Source organism: Gopherus evgoodei, chromosome 2 (genome assembly GCF_007399415.2).
Source record: "Gopherus evgoodei ecotype Sinaloan lineage chromosome 2, rGopEvg1_v1.p, whole genome shotgun sequence".
Lineage (NCBI taxonomy): Eukaryota > Metazoa > Chordata > Testudines > Testudinidae > Gopherus > Gopherus evgoodei.
The window spans coordinates 286,098,077-286,112,189 of record NC_044323.1 but is presented as its reverse complement, the minus strand read 5'-3'; the positions used below and the strand labels follow the sequence as shown (position 1 = coordinate 286,112,189).

The window sequence follows — 14,113 nt, the reverse complement described above, 5'->3', positions numbered from 1 at the left end:
ATTCTATAGCCTAAGTTTTGCAGATGCCAGACTAGATGATCTAATGGTCCCCTTCTGTCCTTAATATCTGTTAATATGAATGACTAGACTAAGAGTATCAAAATCTGGCCCAACTGCATATATCTTCACCTTACTTCAGGGCATTGTTTTTTCCTAAGTCAGAAAGAGTTATACAGCTTGCTCGCAACAAAGAAAACAAGTATGATATTACCATCTGCCAGTCTGTATTATGGACATGCATGTAGGGAGGGATAGCTCCGTAGTTTGCACATTGGCCTGCTTAAATCCAGCATTATGAGTTCAATCCCTGAGGGGGCCATTTAGGGATCAGGGCAAAAAATCTGTCTGGGGATTGATCCTGCTTTGAGCAGGGGGGTTGGACTAGATGATCTTCTGAGATCCCTTCCAACCCTGATAGTCTATGGTTCCATGGAACCTGCTTCCATGTTGGCCTGTTGCTTACAGTGATGATGTGAGGTTAGTTCCAAAACTGCCCTGGCTTTTATTTCCCATTCTGCTTCCAGAAAAAAATGCTGATTTTTTCTGTCTCTCTCCAGGGACTTTCTTTCTTTCTTCTATTCCTGTCTGCTTTCACTCAATTCATTCTGATCTCAGCTACACTGCAGCTCATCAGTCTGGAGTACTGATGTGCTGGAGTTGAGATTTGCACCGGTGGTAAGGGATCAGTCTGGCCTGTCATGTGGTGTGCATCCTAGCCCAGCAGCCAGAGAGGGAGAAAGTGCTGCATGGGAAATAGATGAACTCTCGCTCACGATGATATTTCCTCATGGAAGTTTCCTTAGCTGTTTCCACGTGCTTGATGGGGATTTCTCTCTCTCTCTCTCTCCATGGTTACTAAGGAGTTGCAGTTTGGTGGATTAAACAGTTTGTAAATCTGCATCCTTGCAGCCCAAAATGAGCAGCTGCTGTGAACCCCCTGGGCTCTGTGCTTCGGGCTCCTTTATACTGTTACTGATTATACCCTGGGGTTACTCACTGCCTGGAAGACTGTTGGACACAGCACAATATGTGCTCTTGTTTTCTTTAAACTCCTCTGCCTTCATTTACTTTCTTTGTTGCTAGCTTCATCTGTTTCAGGGCAACCTCCTGCTAAGCTGATTCTGTTCCTTTTCCTGACCGCTCCTCCTATGCTTTCCATTAACTCTAAACTTATGTTGCTCTTTAATCACTCACACCAGGATGTTACATTCAGGCTCTGCTGCCCTTTTCATCTCTGTGTTGTTGCTGTTTGTTTGCAGGGCCCTGTGGGACCAGCAGGAGACAAAGGGCCATCGGTACAGTATGTCTTGCTAACTACACCCAACTTTTACAGAGGGGGACCGCTGTATAGTCAAATGTTCCATTGACTATTGATAATTTTGTTAAGGCGTGTTTATATTTTCCGTTTGCTTGATAATGGTGGAAAGATACAGCTACATTATTTAGGCCAGCGTTTCTCAAACTGGGGTCCAGGAGGATACTCCAGGGGGTCCATGGCCCCCATTGATCAACTCCTCCTTCCCCTCCCTCAACTCCTCTGCCTCCCTCCCAGTGCATCCTGCACGCTGGAGAACAACTGGGATGAAGGAGCGGGGATGGGCTGCGGTCAGAGGAGGGAGTGGGAAGAGGAGGGACAGTGGTGGGGCCTTGAGGGAAGGCTGAAGTGAGGGTGGAGCTTGGGGGGCACTGAAAATTTTTAAATTAAAATGAGGGTCTTTGGGTTGCTAAATCTGAGAACCGTTGATTTAGACCATGATCCAGCAAAGCACTTAAGCACCTGCTTAACTTTGGGACTGCTCACATGCTTAAAGTTAAGCATGTGTGTAAGTGTTTTGCTGGACTTTTGGCAGAAAATAACAATACATCGTCTCGCTCCTGTTGTATCTAACCAGTCACAAGATAGCCATGATTCACCAGTCTACCACTTTGTCATGATAAAAAATCGTAGCTAAAATTGACTTCTGCTGACACAGGTGTAAATGTAGCAAGTGGAGTTAATTCTGATTCATAGTGATACAGGGAGATCGGAATCTTGCCCCTTGTGCTCGTCATATAGCGCAGGGGACAGGGAGACAGGACGTCTGGGTTCTGTTCTCCCCTCAGCAGCATGGCCTTCGGACAGTCAGTTTCTCTCTCTGCCTAACCATGCACACCTGTGAAAGTGCTATAATGCCGACCCCAGCAAGGGGCTTAATCTGTGAGGCTTAATTTATGGATAGTTCCTTGAATTCCTTCAATGGTAGATACTATATTAGCACCGAGTGTAATTAAGTTTTTCTGGAAAGTCAGTTCGGATGTTGCTAGTTAAATGGGTTCTGGCAGCTGATGGGCTGTGAGTTCCATTTCTGCAGCAGACAGGAATCTGGCTGCTGCTAAATATTGGATGGGGTACAAACACGCTGCCAACATTTCTGATCAGGTTTATTCTCCTCATTTTACCAGGGCCCTCGAGGTTTACCAGGTGTTCCAGGCCCACAAGGGCCAACTGGGCAGGATGTAAGTAAAGAAAGCGAGAGTTTTAAATGTTTATTGTAGTTAAAAGGGCTGCCCACAGTCAATATATCACCTTAAAAAACCCAGTCTTATCAGTCCAGGAGCGGGTTCTTTAGGGTGTGCCAATGAGAGAATAAATAGTGATGGAACAAAATTAACCAAATCAAAATTTAGGTCAAACATCTGGTAGAACAACCTAGAAGACCTATTAGACTACGGAATAATGTCTCTAGGGAAGTGGGGGAAGACCCATCACTAAGCCTGCTAGAACGACACTGGGAAGGCCTATTGGTCTGGGAATAATCCTGCACTGGCCAGGGAAGCCTCAAGATAGCCAGTCACTTTCTTGGGTTTATGATTTCTGTGATTCTCTGACACTTAATGAAACAGGAATCTTGTGCCCAGGGTCGCTGATGGCTTTTTTGTTGCATTGCCATGCGGAAGAGATGACATTTTACCTCTGGCCAGCCTTTCTTCCAACCTCCTGCCTTCTCAGAGTGTGAGTCACAGAAATGATGCTCTCCGTGGTGAGGAACAGAGGGAGGTCTTCACATGTCTGCTGGGGGAAGCTGATCCTGCCCCTGGCTTGCGGACACTTGCTGTGTCACAAGCACTGCTCTGTGGAAGGAGGAGGACGCTCTTTGCTGATCAGCAAGTGCTGAGCTATAGGAACCAGTCCTTGGTGGAAGTGGGAAAGGGGCACTGGATGTGTTTAAAAGGGATGACGCTGCATCATCACCAGCTGACATAACATTGGGACATGGAAAGCTGACACCTTCATGTAACTGTCTTTCTCTACACAGTTGAGACCCTAAGTGAATCCCAGGTTCTCTAGGCCCATGAAAATATATGCCACGGCTTCAGAAAATTGAGGGGCTGCTGTAACAATCGTTGGGTGTAGCTCCATTGAGGTAATCTGATTGGCCCAAAGAGACGTACTGTGAATCTGAATGGATCTCTTCTCTCTTCCTCCTGGGGGTTTGCAAAGGAACATCTCATTTTCTTCCTGGTCACTCGGGTTCCTCTAGGTGTGGTCTCACACTCCTCACCCCACCATGGAGAAGAAGGGATGAATTATCTCCTACGTTCCCTTTCTTCTGGGGGACCCAGAGATTTGCTCTGTGCTGGTATTCCTGACCACCCCTGCAGCCATCACCCTGCTCCCTCTGGGAGAGCGGGTGCTGAGAGCTTGTTTTGGCTAAAGGAAGGTAGTAAAGTTAGCTGAAAGTTAAAGCATCTTAGTCTTCCAGGAGTATCTACAGTCTTTTAATCGCAGGATTTTTGCCTGTCTCAAGGAAGCAAAGTGTAAGAAGCAACATGACATCTTGCCAGCATTTCCCGAGTTCCCCAGAAGAATAATTATAAGGCAAATTTCTTCTTCACATGCATCTCAGTCAACGAAGTTGCAGTTCCTTGGGAACCGCAGCTATTCCCCACTGAAATTCATTATCACAGTTTCATATTCATAAGCCAGAGCAAGACAATTGGCTGCAGAAGGGCCCTTCTTTGGATGCCGTTAATACAGACACAGGAAAAGAGCAATTGAAATTTCTTCTGATTTCTTCCATCCCAGCTGAGGCCAGATGTCTCTTGCGGGGCAATCACCAATATAGTCTGATGTCACTCCACTCCACACAGCAGTGGAGACCAGGAGCGTGCAATGGAAAAGGACGGGACCTTTCCACGGGACTCAGTGGTGTCTCACAAAGCAGCCCTGACAGAACTGGAGATGGCAGGAAGCACTGTGCTGCAAGGCACCCAGAACGAGCGTGCCCACTGAGCCACTCTCTAGGAGAGTGCTATGTGCCTTCCCCTCCGCAGCCCACCAGCTCTGCTGATGGATGGTGAGGGACCAGGCCCCTCCATGCCCTGCCTCTCCTCAGAGAACTTGCTTTCCATGCTCAAGTTTGAAAATGTCAGTCTCAGAGCTGTGCTGGCTGTGGGAAGAGCCATGTTGCCAGGTTTCACCCAGCCAAATGTCATGGGTGTGCAATTGCCTGAAATAAACCGGCCTACGTTTCTGTGGAACACTTCTACACATAGATGTAGGCCTGACTGATAAGTAAGGGGGGCAGTGGCAGGCACCTCGAGGGTGAGGATCTCAAATGTTGCCAGATTCTGGCCCTTCTGGAGGCACTTCCTACATAGCCCCTTCCATGTTATAGAACGTCTTCCTTTCCCTTCCAGGCCCAGACCTTGGGTATTTGACATATTAGTGGTGCCTTGCCCGTTGCCCATCTCAATCTGTCTCTATCACACACATTTCTCTGAAAACTGGTATCAAACTGCTCCCACAAACGATGACTTGCTGGTGCTCCAAGTGACTGCCAGGGTCCAGTCTTGCAGTTTCAGATGCAGGATTGGGGCCTTCGTTTTAAATGCTCCAGTTGGGCTCGGTCTTCAGTGCCTCATTCATCTCTCCTTGAAACTGCTGCAGCTCGACCAAGTATTAACTGTGCCTTTAGTGACCGTGAAAACATGATGAACCAGTTTTGCCTGGGGGGGTAACTCCAGTGGCATTAAGAGTAAAACCAGAGAGGAGTATGGAAGGGTGTGTAGTGAGAGCGAGTAATTCAGAAATAGAGATGGATGGAGAGAGGTATATTCTAAATGTTACCAACATGTAGATACATTAGTAGTTCTTGTAGAAGTGTGTGTGATTGTCTCAACACTGACAGGATTGTGTGACAGTAGGCACAAATGAGCAGTATCCTAGGATGGTGTGTTTATGTGTGTATGAGGAGCGGGAAGAGAAGCAAGGTCTTATTGTGAGTTAATCTCATAGATTTTTCTCTCCCTTGTTCATAGGGTTTACCTGGAAATCCTGGGGAAAGAGGACCTCCTGGAAAGCCAGTATGTCATTTCACTTTTAGATTAAATCCCAAACAATTCTGCTCTTCTCTCTTTTATATCAGCACCTCCATCTACCCCATCCTTCACAGTGACAGTTAAATGTCGCTTGCTGTTCTAACTGGAAGAACAGCTACAAGAACTAAGGGTATGTCTACATCTACAATTTGCAGCGCTGGTTGTTACAGCTGTATTAGTACAGCTGTATAGGGCCAGCGCTGCAGAGTGGCCACACTTACAGCAACCAGTGCTGCAAGTGGTGTTAGATGTGGCCACACTGCAGCGCTGTTGGGCGGCTTCAAGGGGGGTTTGGGGAACGCGAGAGCAAACCGGGGAAGGAGACCAGCTTCGCCGCGGTTTGCTCTCGCGTTCCCCGAACCCCCCTGCAAACCGCGGGGAAGGAGACCTGCTTGCTCAGGGATTCGGGGAACGCGAGAGCAAACCGCAGGGAAGGAGACCTGCTTGCACGGGGGTTCAGGGAACGTGAGAGCAAACCGGGGAAGGAGACCAGCTTCGCCGTGGTTTGCTCTCGCGTTCCCCGAACCCCCCTGCAAACCGCAGGGAAGGAGACCTGCTTGCACGGGGGTTCGGGGAACATGAGAGCAAACCGGGGAAGGAGACCAGCTTCGCCGTGGTTTGCTCTCGCGTTCCCCGAACCCCCCTGCAAACCGCAGGAAGGAGACCTGCTTGCACGGGGTTCGGGGAACGTGAGAGCAAACCGGGGAAGGAGACCAGCTTCGCCGTGGTTTGCTCTCGCGTTCCCCGAACCCCCCTGCAAACCGCAGGGAAGGAGACCTGCTTGCACGGGGGTTCGGGGAACGCGAGAGCAAACCGGGGAAGGAGACCAGCTTCGCCGCGGTTTGCTCTCGCGTTCCCCGAACCCCCCTGCAAACCGCAGGGAAGGAGACCTGCTTGCACGGGGGTTCGGGGAACGCGAGAGCAAACCACAGGGAAGGAGACCTGCTTGCACGGGGGTTCGGGGAACGCGAGAGCAAACCGCAGGGAAGGAGACCTGCTTGCTTGGGGGTTCGGGGAACGCGAGAGCAAACCGGGGAAGGAGACCTGCTTGATTACCAGAGGCTTCCTCAGGTATGCTGGATACCTGCTTATTCCACGGAGGTCAAGAAAAGCGCTGGTAAGTGTCTACACTTGATTACCAGCGCTGGATCCTCTACACCCGAGACAAAACAGGAGTACGGCCAGCGCTGCAAACAGGGAGTTGCAGCGCTGGTGATGCCCTGCAGATGTGTACACCTCCTAAGTTGCAGCGCTGTAACCTCCTCACCAGCGCTGCAACTTTGTGATGTAGACAAGCCCTGAGAGTGACGAGTGATTACGGTAAAAGCTCCTGTGGTAGGTTTGGCTCAATATAAATATAATTGAATATGCTGTATGTAAATGAAAGCAAAAGCTCGTATATTCTCTTAGTATTTGCATATAAAACCCAAGGCCAGAATCTGTATTTTCTACACATGCCCTGCACGGTCCATCCCTGTATTCTGGAATAAATTTATAATGCCATTGACAAAGGACATATTGGGCCCAGTGAGCACCAGACAGTGCAAGAAAAATCAGTACCATGCCACAGGGAATTTTCATGTAAATTTACCTTAAGGGTCTCATTTTATAAAACACTTTTTAAACAACGGATTCTTGTTTCCACAGGGTGCCTCCTCCCTCCTTTCTCCTGAAGACATAAATCTCTTAGTCAAGGTACAGGCTGAAATTGCCTTTGTGATGAGATTGTTTTTTGCTTTTAACTTGATGACTGATGCTACATTATGGAGATGTGTCTGAACTGTGAGTGCCAGATGTGCATCTGAATATTCTAAACAGCAAGATGTGCAAGCAGTTTGCAGTTCATAGAGTCACACTGTCAACTAGTGCCATTGGGGACACGTTAGAGACCAAAGCGAATATGGCCAGAGTTAAATATGCTCTAGTAATCTCCACCAGTGTTTTGGCCTACAAAGGCCCTTACAAGCTGATGTAATTTAGACCAGCCCCAAGGTTGCTGCTCTAACTTTTAGTGAGGCCTGAACTGGCCCTCTGAAGCACAGGGATCAAATATTTTCAAGCATAATTCCATAAAGATAGGCTTTCAACGCCACTGAAAGCATCTAAATAAAGAAGCCTGATTTCCAAAAATGCTGAGCCTCTATGTCTCCTGCTTAAGTCAGTTTAAGCTGGAGGTGCTAGGTGCCCTTTGAAAATCAGTCCACGTTTGCATGAGGTGTCTAACTGGGGATGTAGGTGCCTACTGTTAAGTGCCCACATTTGAAAATGTTGGTTTGTAGGTTTGCTGTTGCTGTCCATGAAGGTGATTTCATGGGAAATGATTCAGTATTTAACACCGGGCAGCTGCTAAATCTTTAGTGATGGCCAAGGGCAAAATAGCAAGATTTTTAAGCTGTCTAGGGACATGGCAAGAAGTCTTTACCTAATGCTTAAAAGGCACTGAAAAATGAACTGCTAACTGGTCTCCTCCTCAGAGCTGAAAAGAGCAGCCCTCTCTAGTTACTACCTTGAGGTGAAACCTTGTATTCACACAGCATCTCTTCTTCAAAGATCCCAAAAATCTTTACACAGAGTGCACTGTATGATGTTGTTTTGTATTCAGTAGCACCTGGAGACCCCAGCTGAGCTCAGAGCCCCATTTGTCTAGGGGCCATACACCCACACAGTAGGAGGCAGACCCTAGTCTAAAGGGTCTATATTCTAAGTCAGACAGACGCCCAAGGAATAGCAGGGAAAAGAGCAGCAAATGCATTGCCCAAGATCATACAACAGATCCCTGGCAGAGCTTGGGATAGAACCTAGTCCTCCTGCCCTATCCACTGGACTGCACTTCTTCTCTGTATACTGGGCTCACTTCACCCACCACTGAATCAAGGCTAACCCTCAGGCGGAAATGTTAGGAATTCTGTACATTTGCCAGGCGGTTTTTGAAATAAAGATAATGTAGTGAACTGACACTTCAAAGAACAGTGGAGGGAGACGGAGCGTAATTCCCCATGATGGAATTTGGCCAGGGTACTGTGGCATACATCTACTCTTGCAACAAATGCCAAGAGATCTTTCATGACCACAAGTAGGGGGTGCTTCACTTCTCCCTATTATTCCACAGTGACTACCACCACTCTGCTGGACATAGCTTCAGCACTAACTAGGGGGCAAGGACCCCCATCCTGCTTTCTCTAGCGGTGGGAAGACTGTGGCATGAACTCCACCCCAAATTAAGGACCATCAAAAACCTGACCACTTTCCACTAAAAGTGCAAGGCACCTTTCTTTAACCTGCTTTCTCTAACATAAACACACAGCAACAGGTTTGTATGTTACGAACACCACACTGCATGAGACACTCCACTGCATGTTTCTCCCTGCAGGGAGAGGATGAGGGAGAGCAAATGACACGTGACAGATGTGTAGCCGTATCACTCAATGCATTACTGGAAGGCGCTCAGATACTATGGTGACCAGCATGGTATAAGAACCTATAGAGAATAGAGTAGGAGCCGCCCCCGACTCCCTGCAGCTCCTGGGTTTTCCCTGGACAGCTGCCCTCCAAGCAGTGACCCAGCCTAGCTTTTGAGGCTGGATAAGACACTGTTTTGAATCTGTAAGTTAACAAGAAAGAATTTTTATTTTTTTTGTATTCCTGCTTCACGTTTCTCCTCTCTCTCTCCCCCTTAGAATAGGCCTTTCCCTCCATTCTGTGAGCCTGGCTTGGATACTGCATTGTAACTCATCTAGCCCCCTTGAGGACTGCCCATAATGCCTGCTCAGGTGCCACAACAGTTCTGTGGCCTACCACTGATTTGGAGCACAGACCTAGAGCGTACGCTCAGAGTGCCGCTGAACGTCCATGGGGCTGGAAGGGAGCCTCAGTCTCATCCCTAATGCTATTTTCAGTGTTACCTCGTCTCTTTTAGGATGTGTGTAATGACTGCCCACCTGGCCCCCCGGGGCTCCCTGGAGTGCCAGGCTTCAAGGGCGATAGAGGGGCCCAAGGACCTCCGGGCAGAGATGGCCTGAATGGGAAAATGGTAAGAGAACTGCAGTAAGGTTCATGCTTCAGGATCACTTTGATAACTGTCTTTAGCCTTATTTTAATATTCTTGCATTTATTGTCATAAAAGGAGCAGTGCACTAGGTGCTTCATAGACAGGCCCGAAGCCCAGCTCCTAATACAGCCACTTTACCCTGCTCTGGTAGCACGAAGGAGCTTAGGAGGAGGAGGGGACAGGTGGAAGGGTGAGGGAGTGGATGGAGAACTCCGCCCTCCAACAATTTAGGGATCTACTTTATGTTGGGGCTTGCTCCAGCCCTGAGAGCAGCCTAGAATACAGGAGCCAGCCAGCCATCCCCCTTGCACCACACCTCCTACACATCCAGTGGAAGAGCCTGCTAAAACCAGTGAGGACGTTTCAGCCAGGCGCCTGCAGACAAAGAGAGGAGGCTACACACAAACGAAGAGGAGAAGATGAGAAACAACCAAACCTGGGGGGCTGAGCAAAGGAGAGGGGTACAGTTCTAGGAGCTCAGGGACAGCTGGATGGATTTTCTGTTTGTCAGGAGACAGCCCGCGGGGAGGTGTGAGGGAGTGATTTTTAAGGAGGGGCTTGAAAAAGGGGAGGGTGGGGGCCTGTGAATACATCATACTCGCTGAGAATAAAGGTTGCAGAACTGGATCTCTAATATGTAGGGATCTAAATGAGAGAGGAACAGTTGTGGGACTCCAGTCCACGCATGCCATGTCCAGTACCCCATGGGTACCCGCATCTCTAGCCATCCCTGTTCCCTAATTATCAGCTCCTTCTCCTGGCCTCCCTCCAAGGCCTATGTGGCTCTCGCTCCCTCTATATCAGTTGCACGCTATATATACATTGGCACAGAACTCATTGGAGTTACTAGTGCAACTGACAGTCTGGCCCCAAGCGTCCATTGTGCTTCTGCATATCTCACGTCATTTCAGATCTTCCATTTACATAGTGCCTCTCACCCTGAAGCACTTTACATATGCAGGAACCACCTCTCCTAGCCACTGAAGGGCTGCTGTATTGGAGTGGAACACAGGAGCTGTGTAAGACAAGACGGGAGAGATGCCATATCCAGCTTTAGCTGGGGAGGCAGAATGTGTTTTCCTCCAGTTCAGCCAGGAAACCACTTATTTTTGCAGAAAGCCGCCTGGGCTGTTTAATTGCCACAAGCAGCCAGGACTGTGGTTGTATATTTTATCCAAAACAAAGCACCTCTGGTAGCGCAGTGCCCCCTGGCACCGTGCTGGGGTATTGGTTCAGTACAAATTCAGAGGATAGAGTCCCATTTATTGACTCCCACCAGCTTATTCTTTTTTGGAAGTCTCCCATCCCAGGACTGGCCAAGGTTAGCACCTGTGTGCATGTGTAATACCCTAGCTACGTGACTGTGCTGATGTCTCCCTCTGGTGGCTGACCTGTCTTTTGAATAAGACCTTTTGGTGTTACTGGAGCCCTCTGATGCCGTATATATGTAATCAGGAGCTTCTCACACAGGCCCAGAGCATCCAGGATAGCTGGACTGAGTCCTAACTGCATTAGGCTGAAGAATTGAAAGCTTATCTTTGCATCTATTGGTTCTGCACATGATAGGTGGCTGGACACTTACTATGTCTTTCTGATTTGTAAGCAATTAGTGTGATTGAGCGCTCTTTCCTCTTTATTGTAGGGCGATCCTGGACCCCGGGGTCTCCCAGGCCCCCCAGGGGTGGATGGTCCAAAGGTCAGTAATTCTCCTCAATGAACATCACCTGGATCGACTCCATTCTTATGTAGAGCAAAGGCTGAAGCGGAATGCAGAGGGGAAGAACTTATGTGGGACTTGAGTGGTAGACAGGTTCTGTGCTGCCTTTCTGAATTTCAACCCCTGAGTCACACAGTTTCCCCGTGGACAACCCAGCAGTATAACGTAGTATGTAGCATTCCCCCTCCCCCCACATCTCTCTGTTTGCAAAGACCAGTTAGGTTTTGAGCCTCCACACAGAATTTGGTCTCAATGGGAGCGATGTGCGGGCAAGGATTGCAGGATGGGCACTTTACTATCAATTTGGATCCGCTCACCTGAGGAAGGAGGGAGAGCCCCAACCCTGGAAATCCTGCACCTTCCGTTCTACTTGACTAATTCCTTGCTTGGATGGTTTTGATGTAACAAATGATTTGGTATGCTGGGGGCTACATTGACAATGCACCGAACTGTTGGTCTTTTAAATGGCCACAGTCACTTGATCTGTAACACCCAGTATTACTTGGAATCACATTGGAAGAAGGGCTGATCATTTTAGCTATTTACCACGTCTCAGCCTTGTATTCAAGGGTCATTGACAAACACCAAGCCATGAAGGATTCTAGTAATTTAACACTTAGAGCTCTGGCCTTGTGTAACCTTCGTGATCAGTTTGCTCAGAAAGTCAGTGCTTAATTACAGTTGAAATATTTACAATAACCTAATGTGAAACAAACCAAAACTAATCAATGGCAGTAGAGATAAGGGGTTTCCCCCTAGACTTACCTGCCTTCCAGCACTTGGTTCCAGTCTCAAACAGTGTCTGCTGTTTAATTCCTTTTTCTCTGCGGTTATTACAATGAATAAGGATTTATACTGGTTCAGAAAACCGATTTTACTTTTTGCCATGAAAAGTACAGAAAGGGCAATAAAGGAACAAAAGGAAAGGTGCAGTCGGTTAAGACGGGAGAACATTCTGAGAGAAAACTCAGAAAACAGCTGGTAACCCAAATAGATGTATGTGTTACAGGTAATTGCTGCGACCCCTCCGCAGTCTGAGAAATAACCATTCTCTGCTGGGAGGGAAGACTGAGGTGGGAAGACTCAGCATTTGACTGACATAATGGCATAAGATTTGAATTGTCCATATGAACATGAACAAACCTAAATCTAATAGGTAGTCAATATCCCAAGTTGCATTCAGTTCATATATGCACGTACCCACAGTCTACAGGTGCTCAAATGAAATAACAGACAGAGAGTAATGCCAGAAGATAGCCAGCTGCTCTGTTGAGACTCCTTCCCAAATGCCTGGTAGGGTTTCTGCAGGATTTAAAGTGCAGAGTGCACTGCTCTTCTGAAAGCCCAGCGGGGCCGCCCAGAGGATTCAAGGGGCTAGGGCAAAGCGGGGGGAGCAGCGGTCCGGGTCTTCGGTGGTGGGAAGGGGCGAGCCTTCTGTCGCTCCGTGTCTTTGGCAGCACTGAAGGGCCCCCTGCCGCCAAAATGCCTCTGAAGACCCGGACCGCCGCCGGGCCAGGGCTCGTGGGGCCCCTGTGGGGCCTGGGGCAAATTGCCCCTCTCCCCCCCCCAACCCGGGAGGCCCTGAAGCCCAGCGTGGCACACTCTGGGATAGAAATGCCCAAAACTCCCCAGTGTATAGTTCAGTGGAACTGCAGGTCCTTTCTCCATCAATCCCTAAATCCAGACATATTTTAAGTGATAAACTGCAGACGGTTTTCCCCCGCTTGCCAAACTGTTATTCTGTATTGAACAATGCTGTGTGTTGGAGACACTATATATTCCACACCCAGCAATTTAGTAGTAATCTGGGACATTGGTAAAGTCATATTTTGGGCTTCCCAATCTGAGTCGTTTCCATACAATGTTTGTTAATTTTTCTGGTGTGTGGGGCAAATAAACGTGGGTTAGGGCGGACAGTGAGACCCCAATTCAGCAACCACTTAAGCAAGTGCTTATCTTTAAGCACATATGTAAGTCCTATTGGAATCAATGAGACTTAAGTGCATGCTTAAAGTTAAGCGTATGCTAAGTGCTTTGCTGAAGGGAGCCTACAGCTGGGATTGTCATACCTTAGTGGCTTTCAATGGCTTTGTTTGTTATCAGGGCACTAAAGGAGACCGTGGGGACATCTGGAGATGCTGGACCAAAAGGTGGACAGGTAAAAAAGTGTGCTTCCCAAGTAGTACAACTGGAATATGTGTCTAGGATATAATCGTGACTCCTGCCCTGGCCTCATTGGGGACAGAGGCAAAGATCCTCGGCATCCCTAACCCCCAGAGGGATGGGGGTAAGAAGACTTGAGCTGGGACCCTCCCCATCAGGATGCCCTCCACTTAAACCCTCTCCTCCCTGCCACCATCATCATTTTCTGTGGAGTGTCTGTAGGCTGCCATGTGGCCTTTATTCCCACCACTGTCATCACCACCTCTGGTATCTCTGGGAGGCATCCAGTTGGCTGACTCACCCCTTGTTGGTTTTTAAGGGCTGACCATCTGGCCTCCTTCCCTGGCTAGTGCACAGGTGAGACGTGGGGGTGGGCAGCCTTTCCAAATTGGGATCCAGAAGACTCCACCATGTCCTGCTTCTACACTGTTGTGGTTCTCTCTCATCTGGCACCTGAAAAAACCCCAGGCTATTCATGCTATGAGGGAGTCCTCAGCTACCCAAATGGCTAATCCAAGATATGATGGGTCAGCAGTTAAGGAAAGGCCTCTGTCTTGTCTGGGGGAGAAACTTGGGGATTTTCCAGGGGAACTGGAATCCTGCAGGAACAGAGGGGAATTAGACAAATTGTGGCCAAAATCAAGCCCAGGTTTGCTGTAGGTTTCATGAACCTTACACTGAAGTGGGTCAGGTTTTTGGTCCAGTAATGAAGCCCCATAATCCGGTAAGTTTCAAGTTACAAACATTTTTTCCGAGCTCTCATTTTGCATAGCTTTCTGCCTTGGCCTTTCGCTCTTCCTCTCCCAGGCTTCCGATAGGCACAG

General features: G+C 48.4%; 1 protein-coding gene across 1 annotated transcript in view; it reads left to right on the top strand.

The window, feature by feature from the left end:
* Positions 1-14,113, top strand: part of COL22A1 (collagen type XXII alpha 1 chain) — a 327,940-nt gene that overhangs the window by 286,320 nt on the left and 27,507 nt on the right. The window contains 8 exon segments of the mRNA XM_030553879.1: positions 1,260-1,295; positions 2,443-2,496; positions 5,302-5,346; positions 7,009-7,056; positions 9,278-9,391; positions 11,052-11,105; positions 13,230-13,247; positions 13,249-13,284. Coding sequence (XP_030409739.1) covers positions 1,260-1,295; positions 2,443-2,496; positions 5,302-5,346; positions 7,009-7,056; positions 9,278-9,391; positions 11,052-11,105; positions 13,230-13,247; positions 13,249-13,284 — 405 coding nt within the window.